This window comes from Anopheles maculipalpis, chromosome 2RL, assembly GCF_943734695.1.
Source record: "Anopheles maculipalpis chromosome 2RL, idAnoMacuDA_375_x, whole genome shotgun sequence".
Lineage (NCBI taxonomy): Eukaryota > Metazoa > Arthropoda > Insecta > Diptera > Culicidae > Anopheles > Anopheles maculipalpis.
Window position 1 is genome coordinate 34,926,182 of NC_064871.1, and position 27,168 is coordinate 34,953,349.

The 27,168-nt window shown below is 48.0% G+C and overlaps 2 protein-coding genes across 3 annotated transcripts in view; both read left to right on the top strand.

Moving 5' to 3' along the window:
* The window catches only part of LOC126558244 (isocitrate dehydrogenase [NAD] subunit gamma, mitochondrial), a 517,410-nt gene that overhangs the window by 312,184 nt on the left and 178,058 nt on the right, over nucleotides 1-27,168 (top strand). The window lies entirely within an intron of this gene.
* Nucleotides 1-27,168, top strand: part of LOC126558836 (homeobox protein homothorax) — a 58,723-nt gene that overhangs the window by 14,422 nt on the left and 17,133 nt on the right. Inside the window, exons 2-3 of the mRNA XM_050214911.1 lie at nucleotides 8,513-8,766; nucleotides 17,938-18,079. Of these exons, the coding sequence (XP_050070868.1) occupies nucleotides 8,513-8,766; nucleotides 17,938-18,079 (396 nt within the window). The remainder of the gene's footprint in view (nucleotides 1-8,512; nucleotides 8,767-17,937; nucleotides 18,080-27,168) is intronic.

Genomic DNA, 27,168 nt, shown 5'->3' on the forward strand with positions numbered 1-27,168 from the left:
TAAAGGTGGAGAACCGGCTATAAAACTCGTCCTAAAATTATTATCCATGGTCCGGTATCCATCCGATCCGGTGCGAAGTCGAGGGTGCGAAGAGAGGAGGCTTAGCGCTAAAATAATTAGTTAATTAAAATAAAGTTCTCAAGTTATGTGCGGTGGGCAGCAGCTCTTGTGGCTGGCCGGGTATGGGTCGCTGGTGACGTTGATAACAACAGAGTTTTCCACCTCCCTCCCCCCTACAATGTTGTCCCTATCCGGTGTTGTGAGGCCCACTCGATCGGCTTTTGAACGAGGGACAAAATTCTTTAAAAGAAAAAAAAAACGACCAAATCATCTCCCTCCTCGAATGAAAGCAGCGCGCTACGAGATAACAACAAACACCCAATAAAAATGCGCCGAAGACTAACGCTCCAAAAAGACCCGCCTCTTCGCTCGTTGGGAAAAAACGCGACACAGCGCGGGAAACTCATTTGCATAATTTTGTTTTTAATAATCCATTACAATAGAGCCACAGTTGCGGGCGGGTTTCTTAAGCTCGCACGAGAGCAAGAAGAGTACCGGGCGCAAGCACAAAGTAATTGAAGTTTGTTCGCGATGCTTCGGGATACATTTGTTCCGGCATCCGCCGGACAAGAAAGAACGCCCCCTCGTTCAAAGGTGCTGGCCGCAAAGAAGCGTCTTTTGAAGGAGGCGAATAAAAACCATTTCACACCAAGGGAAGCCGGCGCTCGGGCAGGACATCGACTGGGCAAGTTTTTCTAGCCTTTGATAGCGCAAGCAAAACCGTCTAAGGGATTGATCCTCAGCCATTGCGGATAAGTTCGGAGCTCCGTCAACTTTGGACCCATAGTTGAATGTAGATACTTGCGAAGGTAATACTTTTAGACTGGTTTTATTGAATTTTCTTCCCTACATCCTTCTCTCCATCTCTCCGTTACCCACCAGCATTGGGGGAGAAACGTTTCAAAATTGAGGCGTAAGCGTAAATGAACCTTTTTGCTTAGCGACGCTTTGGACGACCCGGCTTGAATTTATTCAAAAACTTTTCGAACGCCCCAACCGTCACCGGACAAAAGCGGTTCGCCCACGGATGGTGTAGCATCGGTTCCAGATATTATGGCACAATATAATAACTCGTGGTGTTTTCTTTTTTCCATTTCCATTACCGGGGGTCCCGGGCTTCGATGCGGCAGGTTTTAAAATGACCAAATTGATTGGACAAACCCCGCACGAACGAGAAGGCTTTTGTAGCGTCTTTTTTTGCTGCGCGCAGCAAGGTCGGTATTTTATTGGCGGTGTATCAGAAGCCCCCGGTAAAAGTTGCCAACAATTTACGGCTTACGGGAAACGGGCACGCCAGACGGCAAGACGCGCCCGAACCGTACCCAGAGTGCGTCGGACGCACTGGTTCACAGCACACCGAGGAAAGCCACACAAAAGGGCGCTAACACACGGTCTCGCTCGATCATCATTTCTTTGGGATGCTTGGAACCGTGCACGGAACCGAGCGTCCGAGGAGGTCTATAGATATTTTTGACAACTAAGAGTGACTGGCGGATTTTTCGATCTTCCGAGCTGCTGCTGCTGCTTGGCACAATGGGATGACGGTACCCCGTGCGGGATCGAACGAGGGGTTAAAAATCAATCACGCGCTTATACGCGATCGTCTCGATCTCGATCCTCGCAGGAGGGGAGGGGGGAAGAGGACAAAGTGGAAGGTTCTTTTTCTGTTGTTGGAAAGGGGAGGGCGTCCGTGACATGCCGGTTTGACTCCGGTGAAAAGGCGCATCGAACCAAGGGCTTTACATTCTCTTCCGAGTGCGCGCGCACACACCATGACCAATGGAATTTTGTTTGCGGAGGCTCAACGCGTGTGTATGTGTGTGTGTGTGTGGGCGGGAAAAAGGTGTTCATGATTTGTAAAAATCATTTCCCCCCTCCTTCTCCCATTCACCGCTCCATTTTCACACCACCCCCCAAAATCGAGTTGACTGCGGGAATTTGCGCACGATCACCACTTAAACCTGATCCTGATCCGACGATCACTGCGATCAAGCGGTTTGGACGATGCACATACACACACAAACGCGCGGAAAGATGCGGCAACAATGTTCGTGTGCATTTAATCGAGCGGTCAATCGAGCATGACCAGAGGGACAGAAGAGAGGGAAGGTTTCTTTCAGCCCCCTTACCTTTGGAAATGGTGATCAACGGGCAACAAAAGCAAAACCCCCCCCCTGTGTGCTCTTACAGTATTCAAGGGGGTAAGATGAGAAGGGAAAAGGAACATGGCGTGCTTGGAAATCAATTAGAGCTTTTTAAAAGACTCTACACACACACACACACACACGCACACAAACGCACACTAACAGAGTACACTCCACATGCCGGTTCTTAGCCGAGTTTCGATATGCTCAAGAGTGCTTCACAGTCGGTAACGAAACACTCACACAATTCCACGGAATCTTTCATAGGTCGTAATCGATCCACTATGCTCTTGCCCGCTACCCAAACCGCTAAACGATCGTGCCGATCGAAAAAGATGCACGATCCGGTAAGACTTCAGAGGTGCTCTGGATAAAAAAGGCCTCAAAAAAAGAAACATCTTCAAACTATATGGTACTTTATGTTAAGAGGGAAACGATTCCGGAAAAGCCCCCATTCACATGTGGGCACCGTTTTTTTTTAAGTGGTCCTCACGCAAGGTAGCATCGGTGCGCGAGGAATCTATTCTGTTGCTTCCTTTACCAAAATCTCGGCTCCCCTACCAAAGTGCAGCAACATAAAACACTCACTTCACCGAAGAGGATGATACTTGTGTGGCTCGTAAGCGACACATACAAAAGCAGTAAAGGAAAACATTTCAATTCGCACGACGGCGAGCGGCGAAGGTCTCTAGGTGAGGTTCTCCAAAAAGAGAATCACCATATCAACTCTGACTGTTCCTCTGCGCTTCTTCGTACGAGCATTGGGGTCGGAAATGTGGTGGAAAACCTCCACATAATTGGCCATTCCGATGTGTCGGTTGATTGGTTGAAAATTGGAAAACTTCTTACCCTGGAAAGCCTGGAGTCCTCAAGAGAGAAAGAAGAAAAAAAAAGTAGCCGCATCGTTGTCACTGCGTTCAGATAATATGCATGTTAATGTTTGTCTTGTCCGGACGGGGGCTTTGGAGATGGTAGTGATTTTGGTTTTCCTCCCTACGACAGTGTTTATGCTCCGCACCACAGAGATTGGTTTGGGTGTGTGCGTGTATTTGGAAAATCTTCCTTCCAGAGCGTGTCCTAATTTTATGCAAATGGACGACGGCTGCCAGCAGTTTGCCCACCCGACGGCGCTGTCCTAATTGATACAGATACCGGGCAGGGTACAAAAAAAAAGGGATCGAATGTTTCTTATCACGTCAATGCGGTCTTATCCTTACATGCTGACTAGCCACTGATGACTTTCGCTCTGTTGACTGAGTGGTGGAAAAAAGGTCAAAGGGATCAGAAATTTCCGTTCGGATGAGGGTGGCCGCCCCCGGGGTTGTGTATTAATATCAATTACTCGACTATTCACTGTCGAGTCGAGCCACAGCCGCTTAAAACCCTTTGATTCCCGTACGGGCAATGTGTGTATGTTTTGAAAGCGATATCATACACCGACAGCCCGTAGAGGGCCGTCGAAAAACGGTAATGGAGTTTGGCGTTGGTTTGTGATGGCGTGACGAGCGTAGGAAGTATCTGCTCGCGTGTGTGCGTCGCCTCCACTTGCACACTTCTTGTGTGCGAACCGTTTCGAAGTTCGCCTTACCCCCTTTTAATCGGTCAAATGAGCAAATGACCTGAAACGCTGTTCCTTTTCGTGTGCGGAGATGTTGTCTACATCAGGTCCTTCGGGACGGGACCGCTCTCGTCCGGCAACAGTTCATTTGTACGGTAAACATTTCGTTGGCCACATTCAATCTTTCCTGTACCCTTTTTTTGTTGTTTGAAATGCGGGGCAACTCTTCACCGTAAGCATCCCAAAAGTATGTGTGCCGTGGGACGATGGAACGGGTATTGGAAAATTAGTTATGTCGTCTTTGTGTGAAGCTTATGCTCTACGAAAAACATGAGATTTACCCCACACCCTATGCCACCGACGACTTCGCTTGGCAAACAGAACATACGATAGTCCCGATATGCAGCAGAGGCCTGTCAAACGGTCTCACGCACGTACGGCAGGATCCTCGTTGTGCCGGGGGTTTTAAGCTGGCTTGAAAAATGACTTACTCTCTCCCGGGAGACATCCGAGAGTGTCAAGTAACATCGCAATGCGGTATCGCATGTGTTGTGTTTTCGTCGTCCTGCATCGTCACTGTCACCCGGCCAGATCATCGCCCGGTGATCTTGCCCAGATATCGCCTGGCAATGGGGTTTCGAAGATTCTTGTTCGGTGCACCCACAGCGACACAGCGACCCTGTGCATGATGATGATTATTACACTCCGGTCTGTCAGCGTACCGTAGCGAACGGGTCGTCCCGGGGACCGGATGCGATCGGCGTTGCACATGTTGGTTGGTGGACCGGGTGAAGGTTTTGTGTCGCGATGACACCCTGCACCCCGAACGCGACAACGATCCGTGGCGACAGCGAAGTGCGATACGATGAATGTGCGATACGGGAGAAAAACATACACACACACACACACAGAGAGAGCAACCATTCTCAACTGCATCCACAACGATCCTCGAAGCCAACCGCCGGGACCAACAGAAAACAACATGGCACACAGGGGTTTTGAGCCAAAAATCCCAATATCTCTTCTGCATCTTGTCATCTGTTGTCTGCGGTTCGGTCATTTGCCCTCTTCTTCTACTGCTTCCTCTTCTCGCTCACCCTCATCTCGCCCTCATGCTTCTCATGCTTCGGGACCCCGTCTCACGTTTCCTTGATTATTTCCTCGGGGCGAAAATCCTGGTGTCAAAATCTACCAGAACATAATCAATCATCGTTTCCGAAAACGCGCTCCCAAAAATATCTTCACCGCCGTTCGCTCCAAACGAGACCCTAGCGCACCGTGAGCAGACCGGGTTGAATTCTGGTTGAATTCTTGCGCTGCTGCTCGGCAGGAATGTTTCCGAGAAGCATCGGGGACCTTTGGCCGTGTGGATCCTTGTGGAAGATTTGTGGGGTGTATCGCATTTTTTGCATAGCTAATGGGCAAAAGCGTTTTCGTTCCCTTTTTTTTTTGTTTTGTTTTGTTTCTGGTAAATAGATGTAGAGGAGTTGTTTAAATTTGTTGTGTTGCCAATCGGTTGCTTCAGACGATGAAGTATGGGGGACAGACAGTACCGGTTCGAAAAACTGTTCCCACCATCAATTTTAATCGAGTTCGCTGGTTCATCCATGTGTGTTGGTCTGCTTCGAGTGGATTTTGTTGTTGGATGGCGAAAAAAAAAAAGAAGATCGATGAAGTACACAGCTTATGGCTTCGGGGCGGATGGTTTATCACATGAAATAGATTTCTTTCTACAGTAATCATTAAAACACGTATTTATCTTTTCTTAAATGCACGCTAATCGTACCATTTTCGCTCGCTCAAGTAGCGTGTGTATGTTACGGCTATGTAAACAATGGCCGGAAACAGCAGCTTGGCTAAAGATGGCGTTTAGCGGGAAAGACGTGATCGTCGTGCTGGTCGAGAGAGAGAGAGAGCATCATCTGCGGTGAAATGAATTTGTTTATAGAAAATACTTGCACACACACACACAGCCATGCGTGTACCATTGTTGGAAGCGGATGCTATCCTCTCGAGTTCTAGGACACGTTTCGATCTTCGCCATTGCTCACACACCATTCGAGAAGCGGCGGTTCGCTTCCCGTGCCAGAAGTTTAGCATTTCCGGAACACGGATTTGCAGCATCCGCCGACCGTCCCCTGTTCGCTTTCGGCATCTGCATGTGAAATGGATGTCTGAGGCCGTTTCGACTCGTAGTCCTGATTTCTCTCCCGTTTTGTTGTTTCCCGCAATTCATTTCCCTTTCGGATTCTAACCCCGAGGCTGGGATTTGGTAATGCGTGTTTTCGGTCGTTTTTTTTTGTGTATATGTAATCAAAACGTTCCTCTGCAAGAATTCCTGCTGCATATGGCAAGGATAAAAGGGCGAAAAACGAAAACCCAGATAATACAGCAATCTTTCAACCCTTCGCGCGACGAACAATCACCGCACGATCCAGGATGTCTGCCTGCCGGAGAGCGCCTTAAAACCCCGTCGGAGGCCAATTCTACAACCGATTGGCTGTGCGGCTGTTATGGGCTGGGTTTAGCTGGTACAGCGACACGGCAGGGAACCGTTTTTTTTTTTTTGGCAAACACAAAATTGCACAACAATACCGCCGGGAGATATGATATGCAACACCAGGCAACGGTAGCATCTTTTGCCCATTACGCGGTTCAGAGCATCGAATGGCTTTTTATGGCCGCCACACGGTTCGCGAACTGATTCAGATTTTTGGCCGGAAAAAGGCCAGAAATAAAGAAAGGGGTTTACAGCGGTCTCTCGGGAGGGAAGAAGAAGCAAAAAAAAAATTCCAGAAAGCGAGTGCGAAACCGTCCAGGCCTAACCTGGAGTGCCGTACCTGGTTCGCCGGTTTGTTGTCTTGCTTGAGTACGCGCGCGCACGCTTGGTGTTTTCAGCCAAACGGGGAAAAAACGAATGGAAAATGGAGTATCCCGAATGATGATCAACACTTGTCTTATACACCGTCTTTATCATTCCTTTTTGCGGTGCGGCGGTGCGTTTTCCACCGGTAGTCAACGTATCGCCGGAGGAGGGAAAAACCCGTCCATTTTTCCTCCCTTCGCGCTTAACGATGCGGTGGGGAATTGGACCGAAAAACATAAAATGAATGTTTTTCAATTATGGCTCCACCCTTCCATTCGATGGGGAAGCAGAATAATGGGAAAAATGGAAACTAAATCGATTCCCGCGTGAGATGATGGCAGGGGGGTGTACAAGCGAACGGATCGCATAAAACCTCTTACGACAGCACAATTTTGTTATCCTGCTTTGGATGCTACGTGCACTGCCGGAAGGATGCAGAAGGGCGAGAAAGCAATTTTTTATTTAAAAGGAACTTCACACAACAGCACGAAAAAAAACGGATAGAAAAATGACAAATATTCAAACGACACATCTGCGCGCATCGGAAGTATACGGAAAGCAAGGATGCTGATCCTGGCCAAAACTGAGGGGTTCTCCTCTGTGGGCAGGATGAGCGCAATTGTAAAATCCTTGCACGTTTCGGAACACAAATTGAAAACGCGTTGCGTGTGCATGGGCCAACACGACCGACATACCATCAACGCCACCATCAACATTGTCATCATTGTCGGGATCATCGCCGGCAGTCTTGTACGGCGTGCAAGTAGTACAAAAGATTCTCCCGCCGGGTCTCCCCTGAAAACGAAACTGAATCTGCGGTTTCGGTAGTAAACACACGTAACAACCGTTCTTCCTTTTGCCCTACGCGGGGGCAAAAATGGGTTGTAAGCATGTGAAAAACGGTTCATACATATTAATTTTGCGAAAAGCCGCTACTGCGATTCGATTGATTATAGGAGCGAGCGAGGCAGAGGGAAGGCGAGGGGACAGTATTCATCATGCTGCCTCTCATAAGCGACCATTGTATTTATTGGGGCGCGGCGCGGATGAAGACTCGGATAATGAGGGTCCGTTTTGGTGGTAATTGGAGTTCGCAGCTCGAACTCTCTTTGAGGTGAGTGAGTGGATTGCGTGAAGTCACTCTCTTACGTCACGTGTTTGGAATGTTCGGAATCGGAGAAACGAAACACACACACACACACACGCACCTAGACACCACGCGGGATAAAACGGACACTTTTATTGCTTCACAAATTGTGAAGATGCCCTCCTGGCTGATCTATTGTTGATGGAACATCATTATCCTCTTCATCATCATCATCATCATCGCCGTCGTATTTGGCCATCAAATGCAAGATCTTCACCACTCTCGACACGGGCTCTCGTCACTCACGTATAGAAGGTTAACGCTTTTTTATGGCCCGAAAAACTAACCCTGGAACGCTTGGTCTAGTTCGTGCGGTCGTAACAATCTCACTGCGCTGGACAAGAACGGCTAGCAAAAAAGGGTGACTGACGACTAGGTTTTGATGGATTCAGAAATCACTGTTGACGAACCGTTTTTCTTAGTCTCTCACTCGTTCTCACTTGACTTGACTTTTTGAATAGCGCAAGGGTCAGCGTTGGCGAACGGTTGTAGAGGAGGATAATGACTTGAGCGGAGATTTAATAGGATCATCCTAACCCCCCGGTACAGCACGCAACCGTACCGCACACCTTTACGATCAAATCTTTCTCCCTACGTCCAAACGACAGCACCACAAACAGAGTTTTGCAAATGAAGAAGTGCCGATTCCTTCGGGGAGGCTCATATTTTATTACCACCCTCAACAAACGATGATATTTAACGTTTTTTTTTCTTCTGTCCTTTCCTTTCCATTACAGTACGAAGATGGCCTGCACGGCTACGGGATGGACGCGAGTGCCGCCGGAATGTATGACCCACATGCCGGCCACAGACCTCCGGCGCTGTCCGGCCTACCACCACACCACTCCCCGCACCTGAACCATGCGGCCGCCGCTGCCTCGGTCGGCATGCACGGTTATCACGGCACCTCTAGTCATGTTTCACCGGCCTCCAGTCACATGGGCGCAGTGCAGCCCGACATACACAAGCGAGATAAAGAAGCTATCTACGGGTAAGTAGCACAGACTCGTCGTACAATCCTTTGCCTACAAGACACAAGCTTCCAGCACGTTTGGACCGGAGACACATTCACGCACTCGTGTCGATATGGCTTGAAATTCCAGTAATCACATCCTCACGCCCTTTCCCGACGCTAACAAAGTGTGAAGTTCGCTTCCGCGCACCGAGCAGGAAACGGTGCAAATTGACTGCAAAATAAACAAAGAACTCCTCTCATACACTTGCGCCGGAGAAGCATTCCGGCGTAATATCTCTAGATCAAGATCGATTCGCTACGGATGCCGGCTCCGGCTCGGATCGAAATTAACCGATAAAACATAAACGCACACGTACCGGAGACGGTGGCCATCCGTCGCGCGAGCTAAAGGAGGATCCTTTCTTTTCACACTTTGGTGCGCATTGTGAGCGTGCCGCTGAAGATGAGGCGCGAAGCCCTCCCGAAGGGTCCCTCACGGACGAGCGAACAAATTGCTAGGATGGATGGATGGATTCTGCATTTAAAAAAAAAAATACTGCCCACATGGGACGACGACTTTGGGACGTTCGTCACATTCGCCCGGCGTGTTAATACATTAAAAAGCGATAAATCATTCCGAGTTCCGAGTGCCTCGCTCGTGACCATCGCGAGAGCAGGCTCGGCAACGGGGAAAATGTTTGGGGCGAGTAGAGCTCCCTCTTCACCGAGGCCTTTCTTTTGGCGAGCGAGATCCTCCGACGGGTGAACATTTAAGAAAACACGCATAATTACTGGTTTTATCTCGATTGTAAACATTTTGCAGGAAAATTATAGCGTTTGGGGAAGCGATTGTGTTTTATTGTTTCGCTTCAATGTGCTGCATCTTCCCATACAGGCGGTCCTTCTGCTGCTAAAAGCTAAACGGTATCCCTCGCGCTCTAATCCAAGTTTGCGATTTGTTGTAGCAAGAGAGAGGTGCAGAATTAAGTTATGATTTGCAGGGAAGGCGGTAACTTGAAGTGGGCAGCGATAAACGACGATCAAGGATGCGTCCGATTAGATTTCGGACGGATCAAAACGGCGCGTAAGCGTTTTTTGTGGATGGTGGTAGACCACTTTTTGCGGCATAAGGATTGAAATGCGTCCGTAAGGTTCGGAAATCGTCATAACAAATGTGCAACACGCTAGCTAATTATGATGATTATAAAATTTCGTAATAATACCTATTAAATTAGGCGATCCTTCTCTCCCTTTAGCTCCCCATTCATTCGACCAATTCAGGAGATCGGCGCTCGTAAGAGTTTGCACGAGTTTTGGAGTGCGTTTTGGGTGCGGGGAGACACACGGATGCGCTCGTTTTGAGTGTTTACGTGAGTGCATGAGTGTGCCCAGTGATGGATACGCAGGGATAATAGGCTGGCTGCTAATGAAAACGATGTGAAGCACCGTGAACTATAAATTTAAAGCTGTGATCAATCTATTAAGCTTAATTATAGTTCCGTATCGGTTTATCCGGTGCTTTTGTGATGGTTTTGTTGCAGTTTCGCAGGATTCTCTTAGGTGCTTTGCAACATGAATCGACGATTGAGGATACATCCAAAGAAGAATTTATGAAAATCGATCTTACACCATCTTATCAATGGTTGAGCAGGGTACGATCAGATCGTTTTTCGTCCAATTCTGCTTCAAAAAGGTACAGATGGTTGAAGTGTGTGTGTGTGTGTATAAAACTGAATTATTAAACATGCAGTGAAAAAAGCCTTCCAGACATCGTTCCACCAGAATGCTGTCACACATCAGATAGTTCGCATTTGTGGCTTTTTTGTTCCTCAACTCCTATACCGCATCCTATGTAGCAGCAAGGGTCCAAAGTGTGTCAGTTCCTTCCTGGTTGAATATTGATTGTTTAGTGCGTTTCTCGCCTCCCCCCATTTATTCAGGAGTCCTCCGTTTCGTTTATTTTTCGGGTGCGAAAGGGATAATTATGCTCGATAAGTAGCCTGCTGCTGCTGCTGCTAGCCCGTTGTGGGTGGCTGCCTGGCTAAGCAGGAAATGGACGGGAAAGGACCTTCTGGAGAACGGAACAGGAGAGACAAACCAAAAAAGAAACACAGACAAGCCACCGCAATTTGTCCTGCGAGACAAACAAAAAAAAAACAGTTGAGGGTGACGGTGGCTTCAGGGCCCACTACACACGCGGGCAGCAGTGCAAAGGGTCCCCGTTATTATCCCATTAGAGCGCGTGTGGCTGCACCACAATCTGATCATCCGATCGCTACCGCAAGCACATTTTATTATACACATTATAATCAGAAAATAGCACCCCCCCCCCCCCCCCGTGCAGAGGGAAGGGAGACGCCGCAAGTCGTCGTACGTGTACGGTTGTGTATTTTAATTTTTTTGTTCGGTGTTTTTGGACATTTGGGTGCGCTTAGTTGGAAGGTTTTTTCTTTTTTATTTTAATGCTACACCCATCGGCTTACCATATGAGTTTGAGTGGTTGGAAATTGATTAAGTAAGTGAGGGGCGTTCCAGCGAAGGCGGGGTAACGAAATGGTTTCCGTGGTGTCCACACGCCGGCGGAAGTGATCTTTTAATTTGTACACTTTTAATGCGTACACACAAACTCCCACCGAATCGGAAACGATTAGGAGAGACGAGCTGGACATTGTGAAACTCATTAGAACATTGATGGATAAATGATGGGTTTTTCGGGACGAATGGAGGGATGGAGAGAGCGGAGAGAGACTGAAGGTGTTTGAAAAGTGTGTTTTACAAATTATCTGTCCCTCACACCTGTGCCCGTGAAATGATAAGCATTTCGGAGTGTAGAATTGACATATTTATTTTGTCCGTGTGTCATTGCTTTTCTTCTTTCAATGCACAATTGCATTCTGCGACACTGTTTGTTAACTGCACTGGCAGGAAATATTGACAAAATCTCTGTACCGAAGGTGCATATTTGCAAAAGTCAATCAATACAATTTGTTGACATATGAGGCGAAAGAACAGCAATACTGTTGTTACCGAGTGGTTTTACTGTTTGCATTAAAAATTTACTTCGCAAATATTTTCCTCGACGAGTGCAGTTAAGTGTAGCGCTAGTAATGTGTGATGTACAGCGAATAAAAACGTACGAAAAATCGATAAAATTTAAATCGCCGAGACAAACCGATTACGTACACCTTGACATGATGCCACGCGCATTAAAGATGCATGCAGTTCGCGGGTAAACACATCCCCAGAAAACAGTTGTAACGATAGCGAGATAAACCGTGTTCCATTTTTAATTTGACATTTGATGTTCTCTCGCGAGGGGGGTTTTTTTATAACCCGTGGATCTAATTAACAAGCACAAGAACGGATGTATATTTGATATATGCTCATCCCGTTTGCTCTGCCGCTCGGCGTACAAGCTCGTTCGACAACTTTATCAGTGTCCACGCGGGCACACGGGGGTCTGAATGGCCGCCACGGTTCGTCATCTTCTCTCATCTGCTATTCCATTTGATTGCCCGGATCGATGCAGAGTTTTATTCGATCGTTAAACGAAGAATGTCGTTTTCCGACCCGACCGTTCCACGCTGACACGGACCGTAGTACAGCGAACAGTCATTAATCTGGAATTAATCGTCGTCCCGTTAAGCCTGCGATCGCGTTTATTTCGGTTCGACTCGGTCTCGGTCCGTGAGAACGCGAGTCAGGTGGGAGGAAGGGGAGGGGAGGGAAGGGACGCACGAGCGTCAACTCTGGCATATTTCATTCAGTCGTCGTTGCATTTCCGGTGCAACGATGGTACTCCTCGCGGTGACAAGTGATGCTTCGCTCCCTCCTCCCCCCCCACATACATAGAGGAACAGACCTCATCGACATGTAAGGGGGGGGGGGGGGGGAGGGGTTGGAAACATTCAAATCCCTCCAAACGTATGCACTGTTGCAGGCAACCGGTTCCCGCACCAGGCGTACGGGATGTTTTGCGAATGTGAAACGAAAACTCAGTCGCAGAGTCATTTTAAATGCCAAATTGCAATTCTGTTTCATTAAAAATTCATACTTTATGTATGACAGCAACCTTGTTGTCTACCGGGGCGCGTTCGCCCTGTGAAAGAGAAGAAATGATGAGCGAATACATACGGTCGGCGGTTGTCGGGCTGGCGAAATGTGTTGATCTTTTACCATTAAGTGAGCGTTTCTGTGGCACTGCATCACACTGCGGCACACTGCCTGCGTGAAGACGAGAACGACACACACACACACGGGGATGGCAACATTTTTTTGGGGTGAAGAACGATCATCAGCGCATCAACGCTGCGAAGTCTTTTTCCCGGTTCGATTGGCCGAGGACCCTCTATCAGCTGCGTGTGTTAAACGCTGGTAGCACCGGACAGAGGCGGGACAGAAATTGCATCCTTCTAGCCGAGTTCATTCCCTCCGATGCACGATGCGCTTTCTGGGCCGATGGTTTTGACAAGGTTTCCATCAACTTTATTCCCTCGCAATGGTTGTTTTTTTTTTGTGTTCTTCCACAGACCTGAAGTTGATGATGATCAAGACCGCGACTTTGTGTGTGTTGCGTGTGTGGATCCGCTGTTTTGCTGCATGGTGTGCGTGATCGTGCACGGAAAGATCACGCGAACGAACCGCGACCAAAGTGCATGCGCGCGTGAAAAAAAAGGCTGATCTGTTCTTTGTTTTGTGGTGGCAAAAAAGTGCAATCAGCTGAAGAAGATCTGATACTCCACATTCCCGTAAGGTTTGTGGTGCTATCCGCGACGCGAATTAGCAAAAACAAAACTCCAACATGGCACGAGAAGAGTGTTTGGCTATTGAACATTGAACTGTCATAATGACAGTGCGGCTTAGACGACAGTTGTCTAGATTAACTGGGAGTTTTGTATTAGGGAACTAGGGAGGAAACGCATCGAATTTGCATGCACTGCGGAGTTCACTTTTTTCTTATGCTTCCCTGCAGTTGTGGTGTGTTTTATTTACATTTCCACCTTTTCGCGGTGCATCTCGTTAGGACACGTGATTCACTGGTTGCGCTCTGCTAAGTGACAGCGAAGAAAATGAGATGGTTCATAAAATGTGGCAATAAAAGAAAGAACGATCAACGCCGGAAACCTCCACTCTGCTTGTACGAGATGTACGTGTGTAAACGTATTCCGGTTGAATCTTTCTCTCCCGGGCTACTGACTGCCGAGTGTAGAAGAACATGCCATTGCAGCTGCCTCGAATACGTCTGACGATGTCGTTTGTGTGTTGTGTTGGAACGCGCGACCCAAAGAAGAACAAAATAACAACGACAAGACAGACAATGCAGGCACTGCAGCGCAACCACAATATCGGGTAGCAGTGGCAACGAGCTTCTTCCGTTTCGATGCTCCCGTCCAGACATTAATACACCCACCCATCCGGGCAGGAACGCAAGGACATATTGGTGATGTCTTCGCGGCCCATACTGCCTCTGCCCAGCTTTCACGGTGCAGCGATGAAAGCAGCGAGAAAGAAAGATGCCGTACACTACGGTGCCTGCTGCAACTTAGGATGGGTGCACTGTGTATATTTACCGAACACTTTCCACTGTCGAGGGCACCCAGGACCAGCCGATCGCGCGGTATGTGTACGGATTGCGTTTTATTTTTTTAGCGCTTCAACAACAACACTCCAACAGCGTGCTTGCGGTACTTGCGCCATTGGCTTGCTTCAGAAATGCGTTCGCCCTCTCCCAGGCTCGTCTGCAGATGTGGATGATTTTTCAAACACAATCCGTCCCGATCGCGTTGGATGGAAGATTTCAAGTTGCGGATGAAGCATCTCAAAGGATACGACTGTCACGAGGAAACGGCCAAGAATCGTTTGCCTGGCCGGTTTGCCTGGAATAGTTTATTTGATTTTGCAAATAATGCAACGGTTGCAATCTGCGCCATGTACAACAACTGCATTTAGGATCTTTTCTAGGCCGCTGGTGTACAACCGACGCATTCGGCTAAGCATCCAGCCTAAGCATCTCTGCAACCGCCACCCCGCTATATACTTCTAGTGCTGCTTGTTTCGGACAAACATACATTCGGAAAATATCCCTACAAATTACATAAACAATTCCGATGCACGGTTGTGCGGATGCGGTGTACAATATTTAGTGACATTATCAAAATATTTACGTACGCTGGCGTCGGTGTCGTCGCCGAACCATGGCCGTACGCTCATTCGGAATGCCCCGATCGGTGCTGGGCTTTTCGGTTGTAACCCAGTTGCAGTTGTGTCCCGAACGGCTGGGTCGACGCCACACGAGAAATTTTGGATGTGACCTCTCGCGGAAGAAAGTGATGGGAGAGGGGGTCGCTGCTTTCGCTGGCTGCACAAATTGTGTTGATGTGTTTTGTGTGAGAAGAGGTGGTTAAGAAGCTGCCACTAGACATGTCTCACCGCACATCCTCCGCTGGGGACTCTTGGATTTGGTGCTTCCCAAATCAACGCGGTCCTGCGTGTTTACTTGCGATGTGGGATGTGTAGTGAGGAGTTCCCGTTCTTGTTGCTCTTACCGACAAGATGCAGCTCGCAACCGGCGGATTGCTGGAGCCTGCGCTTCAAGCTGCCAGGCCGGAGTCTGCTCTGTTTCGTACGGGATTGTTTATCTACACTAAACAACGTTCGACATGTACACACTAATAATACGGTGCTACGGGTGGCTGCCCACGCCGGAGGCAAGCAACGTAAGATTAGTGTTCTTGCTTGCTTTTGTTTTTTCCCCACTCCACTCGAGCAGGAGGCGGCCCCCACATTGACCACAAAATGTGTGCAACCTAGTGCAACCTCTTGAGAGCAACGGCAACATCAGCAGCAGCCTCCACAATCGCATGCTCACGTGCAACCGCGCGGTGAAGTAAACATTCAATATAGACATCAACTGCACGGACTGTGTGGAAACGGTGGCGTACCGGTGGAGGTAACACACTCGTGCTCCTTCTCCAAACCCTTGAATGGAGCGCGCTCACGTCAAGACGAGATTCTTGACGAATCCACACTGGCCGGGCTGTTGCTGCCCCTTCTTTGTGTGCCCAACGGTGGCCGATGGGTTGCGCATATCTTGCCGCCACTGCAAGCACCCTCAGCGATGACTGCGTCACCAAAGCCGGACTTAGTCACCCTGAACAAATTCCGAAGCGTACTTTCTTACTCTCCATGGTGATGGAACGCGTTGAAGCTGTGTCACTTTGTCCATCAACTGCCGCAACCTGTTTCCTTATTCTGACACGCTGCTTTTTTGCTAGAATTTTGCAACACTTTCCCCACCCCAAAACTGCCCAAACATTGTGTAACACATGAAAGGATGCTGTGGCTCGAGCAGGGGCAGGCAACCGTTCAAAAGCGAAACGAACCATTACCACCCGTCATCCTTCGACACGATCTCCGGCACGAGTTATGTCAAGACGGTGAAGAATAAAGTGCGAGCGATGCTTATCAGGGCCCGTTTAAATAAATCCATCACAAGAATAGGACGAAAATCATCGAGAATGGGATTCGCACGACGAAGCTCACCCGCGCGCACGCAAAGCTGAATGCTGAGCTGCGAGAACGATGTAACCTGCTTTGAAGTTTGACAGGCAAACGGGAAGAAAAGCACTCAGTTCCACTTGGCTTTTATTGGGTTTTATCGCTGAAATCTTTTAACCCCTTTCTTCAGAACGCGTAGAGCATCGTAAGAACCACGGTGGCATCTTACCGCTAGATGGAAAAGTGTCTGCAAAAGCATCAACCTACCGACTTGTGGATGGCATTCTGAAGTGGTCACGATGCTGGAAGCAGCCACCACGAGCTCGAGAACAAACACGTACCTCAACGATTCGCGTGTTTCGCTTATCGCGACGTACCACCTGGACAAATCAGTGGCAGTCCCTTCGCTACCTGGCGGCCACGTGGAGAAGCCGTGGCCGGGAGGCAATAACACCATGGCTTCCCTATCTGTTTCGGAGCCCCGTACGACCCCCTTTTTTTTTTTTGAGAACCGGAACCCAATACTGCTCGTCATAATGCTTAAATTGTCCCGAATATATGCGCGTGAACTGCGTACCGCGTGTGTGCGATGAATAAATGGAGTTAGATAAGGCACAACTCACCGCACGGAACAGCCCCGAATGTGAGTGTGTGTGATTGTGATTGTGGCTTTTGGAGAAAAGTGATGGAAAATAGTACAAATAAGTAAACACAAACTCCCCACACCATGCAGCCCGGTCCTGGTAATGCATGGCTAAAAGGGGAATGACTTCTTTTTTTTTTTGTTGTTGTTGGGAGCAATATTCTAGCTCCCTAGGAAACACTCTAGCTGGAGGACGGTTAGACGGCTGCCGCAGGGTAATGTGTCGCACGGGAAGGACGCAAGTGGAATAGTAAACAGACTGAACGACTTCCGAAAGTTCGGGCAGGGCCACCGCACACTGCTCTAGTGGCCCTGTAGGTGCGTGGCGTTTTTGATAGAGGGACGTGATTCAACATTTGTCAAACGCATAAACTCTCCTAATGACATTGCCTGCTTCTTCCGGACGCTTACACATGCCTCCTGTCCGGTACGATCCATCCACCACCGGAACAGTGGATACATTTGAAACGCAGGGTTTTATTTTGATTGTTGATCTCATATAGCTCATAGCTTACATGGGCCTGTGGGCTTGTTGTACCTTGTGGATTGCTTTATGACTTCGAAAGGGCAGCCCACACGGCAATCGGAAAGCAAACATACACACACTATCATCACTCAGCAGTGGCGTCGGAATAGGGAATAGATTTTTATGCCTTCTCACACGAAATGTACATTAATCCACTTTCGCCGAGTTTTCCAGCTATCGTCGATGTAGAGACACACTCATATTGGTCGTCTTCCGGCCTGTGGCCGGAGGGGCATCCAAGTCGATTACGTGGCATATTTTTAATACAAACATTAGCGCGCCCGAAATTACATGCGGCATTAGTCGATGTTCTGTGTCGAAACAAATCGAATGGATGAAATCGAGCTGACCGTACAGTGACAGGCCAGTTTTTCTTCCCTTATTGTCGCGCGCGTGCGAATGAATTTCCTAGCCTAATGAAAATGGAAAACCACGGTACTGTCCCCGCCCCGTGGGACAGAACTAATCCTTCAACCATCCAAATGTATGTTAACGATGTGTTTTACTCATATTTTGCTTCGCCTTTAATTTTCTTTCACAGACACCCGCTATTCCCGCTGTTGGCACTAATCTTCGAAAAGTGTGAACTAGCAACCTGCACCCCTCGAGAACCGGGCGTGGCCGGTGGTGACGTTTGTTCGTCAGACTCCTTTAGCGAAGATGTGGCTGTATTCAGCAAACAGGTACGTAACGTTCGTGTGTTATTTTATTTGCCTTTGCCATCGTCACGGAAGCAGATCGTGTTGTTGATGATTTTCCTCATGCGCTGGAATGGATTGAAAATTCCTTTTGACCACCGTCGGGGTTTCGCTTGGGGTTCGAGCGAAGTTTAGCAGCCAACTTTTGGGCCAGGTTTGGTTCCGTTGTTTGGGTGTGTGATATTAATCAAAGTCACCAGGCGCGGAGAGCACCATATGAGGCGAGGTTCCCAGAGGGAGGTCCCGGTTTGATTGTCGATCAACAAAGCTTGCTTGGGATGCTTAATGCATCCCACGATCGGAGGGGGTGCGCACTCGGTACCGAACATAATTCGTGGCCGGTGAGAATGAGCAGAACGAAACCACCATCACACCAAGGAGGATGATCGTCTGCGAAGGCAAGAGGCAGCAACCGATCGATCATTCATAATCAACCGATGGTCGTATCGCAGCTTGAAATTGATGGCCCACCGGGTCCTTCGTCACCGGACGCTTTGTTGCCATCTCGTTTGTTTGTCATTTGTTAGCAGCATGCATGCGTCCCGGCATCTCTAACTATAGCGAGCAGGCGAGCGAGCATCAACAACAACTACAACATCACGGCATGCACGAACAATCGCGACTTTGCCTTTGCATGACCTTTTCACGCCGAGATGGTGTGGCGTCTTGATGGGGTGGCCCATCTCCTCGCGACGCCTTCCCAACGCCACGTTTTGTTTTTTTGGAGGCAACGAAACGGACTACTGGGGGCTGCCCTACGGTGCTACGGGCGTTTATTTGCGTTTGCAAGCCGCAAGAGTCGATTAATTAACGGTTTTTATGCAACCCGCTCGGATTCCGTTGGTGCTGCCACGACAAAACGTTGCACGCCCCCCATCTTCTTTTTGGTCGGTTTTGCTTTGCTCAAATCCCATTTACCCCATTTCCTGGCGGGGGCCTTAGCGCTAGTGAGATGGATTTTCTCGCCGCGCACACACATGCGTCCCTGGCCCTGGGGCAGGAGAGTCCCGCTGTTGCTGGGACGCGAGAAGCATGCACGACGTTCCTCGAGTAAGATCGCACTTTTGGCGACACCGGAATGCTTAAGTGGTGCCATAGCGTAACGCGTCGCTTGCGCGCGTTTTGTGCACCACAGGGAAGAAAAAAAGCGCAAGGTCGCGTCCCGCTGATCCGTGCAACCATCTTCATCGTCACCATCGTCAAGCCCGAGTCAGTCAGGCCCCAGCAAGGCCTCTCAACACGCCAACTCGTTTGCGACCCGGTTCATTCACAGTGTGTGTGTTTGTCCCTTCCGAAAGATCCCGAAAACAGCTGCGGCGGACGGAGTGTGGACGGAGCGCGAAAGTCATTAAAATGTGCGGCCCGTTTAACGATAGGCGACCGAGCGACGTACCGTACCGACTCATCATTCCCAAGACACGAACTACAGTCGAACGACGGGGAGATCATTCAACATTTTATGTCATTCCTCAAATCGACGTTCCCTGAGAGCGCTCTTGATTCTACCATCAGCACCATTATCGCGGTGTGGATCACATTTCGTGTGTGCACCCTTGTCCGCACACCGGCAACCACACCGGAGGAAAACCATAACCGGTCCCGGAAAATCTTCGATGCACACCAAAGTGAGAAGAGAGAGAGAGAGAGAGAGAAGCAAGATCAGGCAGCGGGTGATAAAACGCGCGAGCGTGCGCGCGGCATTCGGACAACTTTATGGCCGTTTTAAGAGGCTGTAAAAAAAAAGGTGGCAAGACGTGTGCTATCTGCTCGATTCCCGTGTCGATGCCTTAACGCAGTCTTGGGCCGAGATTCTGGGACTCGTTTCGGTTGACGAACGGTCGATCCTTGGGAGTCTGCACCAGTGATGCCGGTGGAAAAGTCGTGCTTGTTGATATCTCCTCAATGTCTGGACACACACACACACACACCCTGCACAGGACATTATCCCAATATTTTAGACTTCAAAGACTCGTTTGCTCGATGCTCTACGAATGCTCGGTTCTTCTTGCTGTGTGTTTCGACTGTCGTATCTTGTGTCCTCATCCTTAAGCAGGGCGTACGAGTGTGAGTCTACGATGACCGATGGGATTGCTACTCGAGAGGGCTCGTTTTACAGTTCTAATGGAGGTGTGGGTAGAATGCGAACAAAAACAAGAGGTGGGAATATTGATTGATTCTAGGTCATTTCTAGTCTGACCGTAATCAATCCCTTGGGATCGAGAGGGAGCAGCAGCAGCATGGATAGCGCTCTACCTTCATACCGGTCCGGTCATTACCGATGTTATTTTGTTATTTATTTCGTTCTCTCGCAAGAACTTCGTCCGTGCTAGGTGCGTCATCAGCAGCATCCCACACTGGCCATGCTGACCCCTCTAATAAAGAGACGGCCCAGCAAATAAAGCGAAACCAAAATTTTACCTTCCACGTTTGAAGATATACAGACAGCAAGCAAAAAAAAAAAAAAGATGCTCTAGACGACACTCATCGAAACCGCAGATGGACACACCGTCGTCATGCTTTGCAACACGATCCCATGCTCCCTATTTCGGGCGGGTGTGTGTTTGTGCTTGTCTCTTTATATGCTTTAAAGAGACTTTCATTACATTGGCTGAATGAATGGATGGGTGGAGGAGCTGTCTGTCGGAAGGTGTTTACCACGGGCACAACCCACATCATTTAAGGAACAGCAGCGCAGCGACTGGCAACAAAAATCGATAGGACAATGTGTGCATTGTTTAACCACCGTCTGGACTATTATTGAGTGTTACGCGCGCATTTCGCGAATTCCACGGACACACATTCCATCTCGGGGTGTTCGGGTATTTTTGGAGGGTAGCCAGTACCAGCCAAACTACAAAAAAAAGTGGATCATGATGTTCAGCATCAAGATAGCGGTGGGAAGAAGGCTTCTCGCTGCTACAAAAAAAAAAAACTGCACTGACGGCTTCGCGAGTGTGACGTTTTCTTATACTTACACCAATTTTTTGGGGCGCTTTTGGCTCCCTTTTTCTTACGAACGCGGGCTGTGTACAACAGGCACGACTGCGTGACTGGGCGAAAATGTAAATTTTGCCGATGACCCATTCGTTCCAGCAAATGTGTCCGCTTGTATGTATGCGTATGGTTGTACTAAGTATGGTGTAATTGTAAACTTAGACCATTTTAGGACCCCACAAACCTCACAAGAAACCATTTTTGTTCTACTACCTTTCTTCAGGAGGCAAGTCACTTAGAGCATTCGTTGGCAGGTGTCCAAACAAAACAAATCTAAATTAATCACCTCTGCTCAGGTCGAAAGTTTCAAATTTTTCGAAACGAATCATCGACGGTTTCGTTTGGTCAAGAATTCGAATGACCGCAGCGCAATAATTATAGGGCCTTAGCGTGCACTTAAGTTATTTTCAATCAAAAGATACCATCAAATTTCGTTTTCATTTTCATCCAGCAACTTGAACAGCTTCATCTGCATATTTATACCCAAGCGGAACGGGATCGGTCCCCCCAATTGTTGCAGGTTTTTTTTTTCTGCTGACTTTTTTGGCGCACATGTTGGACGAATCTGATCTGCACCGATCAGCATTATGATGTGGCGTGCCACCAGCCGTTCGGTCGAGCCTAGGCTCGACGTTTTGCGCAACGTTCTAAACACATTAAAATGAATGTATTCCTTTCGGTGTCCCTCGTTCCCGATCGTACGATTCCGATCCACCCACCGTTTTCCGAAATGCGTTCGCTTGGAGGTAGCCGTCGAGACGTGCTCCAAAGTTTCAACGGCAACAAAAGACAGCAAGAAGAAAAACCCACACGACCACAGCATTGGAAAGGTGGAACAGAAAACGGAACTAAATAAAATTTCTTTCCAGATGACACTAATCTGATTTTCTTCTTGATGCGTTTTTCGAGCTTAACACACATTCTTCGCTTTGGTTTGTTGATCTTCGCCTTCTCGCCGATGGTCCGTGTGCGTGTGTGTACCAGGACCGGGGGGTTTTGCAGGCTTTTGGAGTTATTTGGTAGAGTGTTATGTGTTGTTTGGAATCTTATTTTATTCTTTCCCCTGTTTTGCGCTCGATTGTTGTTGTGATTGTTGTTGAGTTATTTTTTACACCGACGGCCGCCGTTCCCGCTTGTTAGCTGCAGCTCAGCGTATCAGGTTTGCTCAGGTTGGTTAGAAATTTTGGGCCACGCAGCCCAAACGAGCAAACGAGCTACGACGCAGCGCAAGAGACGCAAGGACCGTATAATGCCCTTGGTAACCCTCAGCCGCTTCACGTTTGAGCCATTTGCAGTGCAGGGAGAAGGGTATAAGGTTTTGGGATGCTTTGGATCGGGGCAGTTTTTTTTTTTTATTTCTCCTGCTGTTGTTGGTTCATTCTTTGTTGCTAAAAAGAAAGAACAAAAAAAAAGAGCGTTCTTTGCAAGCGGGACGGTTATTTTAATGCCGTTTTGGTTTGGTTTTGTTGGTCGGTTAAAGTGATCAATGTGAGTAGTGTGTGGGGCACGGGGAAGTGCTGGAGAAAAGGGCACATAAAAAGAGGCAGGCAGAAAACAGCAGCAAAAATGAAATAAGAGATAAAAATAGAACGAACTTAACGCTTCAACGCAACAAGAATAACGAAGGGAGCAGAGAAAAAAAAACTGCACGCTGATAGTAATAGAAATAAGACACAAAGAGGAAAGATGCTTTAAAAGAGCAAGATTCGGCATGGAAAATCGGTTTGTCGAGTTTGAAGATGTTTGAAATTTAAGATGATTTCGAAGGTTACTTTCAAACCCAACACATGTGGAGTGATCTCCTTACGAGGTTGCTGTTTCTCGGTTGTTCATTTGGTTTGGAGATCGTGAAGTTTTGGTACAATGGATCTCAGAAAGTAAACCAAGTTTTGGTCATAATCTGTCGTTCATTTTGACGCATGGAATGGAATTCTAATGCAACACCACATCCCAAGAGTTGGTGCGATCCCCTTTATAATTTGTAGTGCCGAACTAGTTTTTCCTCCTGGCATCGGCTCCTGATCGGCAATGAGGTCACATCGAAACGCTCCAAGACTGTGGTTGGATCAAATTCCACCCCAAACCAGATGATCATTTGAACAAAAAGCCCTCCGGGGCAAATAACATACATACACACACACACAGACGCATACGAAAGCACATGTTTTCTGGCTGTAGAACAACATTCAGCATCGATGTTACGAGGCGAGTACCTCACCCAGAAGGATTTAACTGGTAATTGTTCGGTATCTTCTCAATGTGATCCTCGATCCTTGGAACAGACGGAGCGGGTGGCAGCAGTGCGGGCACACTCGTGACCTAGGCTGTGTGCCCCCGGTGGGGGGGGGGGGATAGGTTCAATGCGAGGGACGAAGGGATCGAAAGAATCTAGCATCTAGTGTGGCTCGAGCAAATGGGACGAATGCGCTTACAAAAGGAAACAGGCGAAAACCTTTAAACCCTAGCAGCGTGTACGCATCCACCACCGTAGAGAGGCACCGAACACTTTCCATTATGGATGCGTAGTGAAGCAAAAATAACCCCCTGAAGAGAGCGCAGCTAGGGTACGGATCATGGGAGCAAAAAAAAACACACACACACACACAACACCTTCCTGAAAAGGTCTGAATTCCGTCCGATCGTGACGAGGTTGTTAAGGGAAAGGCAAAGGTAGGGGTGCGGTAGGCATTTGCCCAGACCGGAGCATTCACAACAATGGGAAACCGAGGAAAATATCGAAGATTACAATTATGTGATCAAAAGAGACTTTCAATTTTCCTCTTATTCATTATGTCCGATCACCGTCTATGGAGAAGCGTACCCTTTCTTTCGCGTTCTTCTTTCGCTCCTTGGGAGGGGCCGCAAGCGTCTATGTACAGTGGAAGAGGATCTTTGGGGTATTCTGGTTCCGTGCAGTTCCTTCCTTTCTTTACCCCTTGCAGCTTGTTTCGGCGTTGGGTCTTTCTTCGTGGCCTATCGTCTAGTGATGTTGTTTTGGTACAGTTTTTCCAGTTGATGATTTTTACCTGAGCTTAGTCGCTACACACATCGAAATTTAAACTCAACCAAATCAACGTATCGACCATCACATATGATCCAGTAAGTTGTGCCTTCGATGTTTATCCCTATACCTTCCCCTCAATGCCCATGCCAGCGAAAGCGCACTAGGAACGACCCTTCGAAGACGATCCCGAAGGGGGTTCCAATTTGTAAAAGAAAGCCTCTCTAACCCTCTCGCTATCGATCCCGGCCGGGCCACAGCACTAGACCATCATGTGCAAACAGCCAAATGATAGACTCAGTGGTTCCCGCAGCGCCTCGTTTCGTTCTGCCCGCTTTTCACTTTCCTTTCCAAACCCACCTTCCCCCGGGGACCGCATCACATTGATCGAGACGGCAGGGTGTTGGCAGTATTTGGGACCTCCTTAAGGTTTTGCCTTCAGAAGACACTCTTTTTCTTTGTTAGGATGGGTCTACGTTTGGCACTGTGTGGATATATGTGTGTGTGTTTTTTTTTAGGTCTTCCCTTTTAAGCAGACCTTCGTGGACCTGCAGAGTGCGCAAGAGCATTAGGCTTCGGAGCGGAGCAGCAACCAAAAAAAAAAAAAGGCATCAACAATCCACGGGGTGACATTGGTTGTGTGTACGGGATTTTTCGGGATGTTCGTGTGCCGGATAGCCTTTTTAGGAATTTCATTATTTCCATGCATCTTGGGTTTGGTTTTCGTTTCGTTTCATTTAAGTTTTTGTTACAGTTTTTGCTGTTGTTTTCGTTGCTTGCCCGTTTCTTTTGCGTTCGATCTAGGCGACTACAAGCGAAAACAAAAAAAAATCTCCTCAGCGATCCCTTGCTCGTTGGATTTTTTTTTTTCGTTGTGTAGTCTCTTTTCTTATTAAAGCAAGCAGAGACTGTGGCGAACCGTTTTAATTTTTTTTTTGAGGCCCCTTTTTCTACACTCCAACAGCCGGAGAATGTTGGGAACATCCTTGCCGGCCCTCCCAGTTAGATCGATTGCTTTTTTGGCTGCTAAAGACCCCGAACGAGCGTATGCGAGCAGTTCCCAAATGCAGCAACGCAAAGGCCCCTTTGATTTTGGTAGCCCTCGTGGATTTGGCAACAAAACTGAACAAACGAACCACTAACGAGCTCTGACGAACTTTGCGCGTTTGGCAAGGGAAATGCCCGTTGTTTCGTTAGTTTCCTCCATTTTCTCCTGCTCGCTCAGCGTACGCAACAAAATTGTGCAAAAAGGCATTATACTTTGTAACCTTTTAGAGAGGAACAAAAAAAAATACATAAAATTGCGCAAAACGGAAGACGGGTGCGATGCCGTCGGGTCTAGAAGAACGCCTTTGTGTCACTTCACTGGAGCAGTTGCAGCACAACGGTTAGGGGGTTTCCCTGCATTCGCTGCAGTACAAAACGGAACGGAAACCGGTGGTCCCAGCGGTGGTCCTGATGCCCGCCAAGAGGTACACACGATCACACATTTGATTTAATTATTGCGTAATCGTTTCTTTGTAGGAAGCGATAAGATCTCGTCCCGAACAAAAGCTCACTCCATGCGTTCGATAGCCTCTTTATGCCAGCGTGGAAAATGGTTGCGGTACCATTTTCCACCCCTTTTTCAAGAGAAATCTGCTTGCAAGAAATGCTTCCTGGGTTGCGGTTTTATTTTGCTAGTGGATGTAGATGGCATAGAGAATATTTCTTCATATATCCTTAACAATGAAGTAACGAAGATTAGCAGAGCGTTAACGGCAGAACGCGCACAATCCAATCCTTGAATGCCGTGAACAAAAATCTAAAGGAGTGTCAAAAATCAATTATCACTGCATGAAACTTGGAAAAGATCCGGGGTGTGTCCAACAAGGCGACACAGCCGGACCCTACTACCCTTTGCAGTGGAATCCCAGATCGAATCAAGAATCCCTACGAGGAACGGGCAAAGGAAAACAAAACCAACCAAAACAGTTGGCCGTTCGTCGCTTGGCCATTCGATTCTTTTTCAGATTTTTGTTTCTGTCCTTTCGCTTTCGATGCTAAGGAGAAGATCCTGGTGCATTTTTTGGGAAATCTAATCATTTACTCGCAAGCGCAGAGAACCATGAATTTGATCTTCTCTTTTGGTGATCGTTTTTTTTTCCAGGGAAAAAGCAAAAATTGAGTGTAACGTAAGGGACCTGTTGTTAGGTCTTTGAGGGATGTGTTTCTTTGGACATTCCTACAAACGAAGGGATGTTCTTCCAGGAACTCGGAAACCCTCTGTACGCACAATCACACCAGCAGCATCTCGTAGTTCTGCAGCTTTTGCCTCTATGTTTGCTGTTTTTGACGATGTGTTCTTATTCGTAAGAATGTTTTTGCATCAAAGGTTTGGATGGCTCGCTAGACTCACGATGGCCTGCGTTGCTAGCGACGAACGGAAAAAATTGTACAAATCCCTCTCTGTGGAAGAGGTCATCTTCGTCTGTCAGATGGATGTCTTATGCTACGCATTTGCGTTCCCAGGACATTGTTAAGGGATTACTGAACTGAGGTGCTGGAATGTTATGAAATGAAAAAAGACTAACAAAATAAAACACCCAGATTCAAACACACACACCAATATAATTTTACCGGTATATAAAAAAAACAACCACTGCTGCCATATGTTGTTCCCGGCATGCCAGCTATTGTTTCTTTCGAATGCCCCCGACAACAGATTTCGATGGATTTGTCTTTCAGTCAGTCGACAATTGCAGATGCAGATTGCAACCACACCGGCCAACGGCAGCAGGTAAATGTGGCAGGTCAAAGTCTCCGCTCCGGTTCGTCCGTCAGTTAGCAACAGTTCCATCAGTTCCGCGTGCAAACCGACCGTATGGTCAATGCTATTTGGTACGGGTTTCGTTGCATTTGGTTTTTTTTCTCTCCTTTTTTACTGGGTCGCGTTTCTTTCTTGTCTCTGTGACCGGCTGCGTCCGTCTGCTGCATCTTGCATGGAAATGTGCACTTTCAGCTTCATTTGTATTCGCCAAGGACGACCACACGGTGCACGGAGTGCTGTGGTGGGATTTTTTTCCGGTTTCTGCCCGCT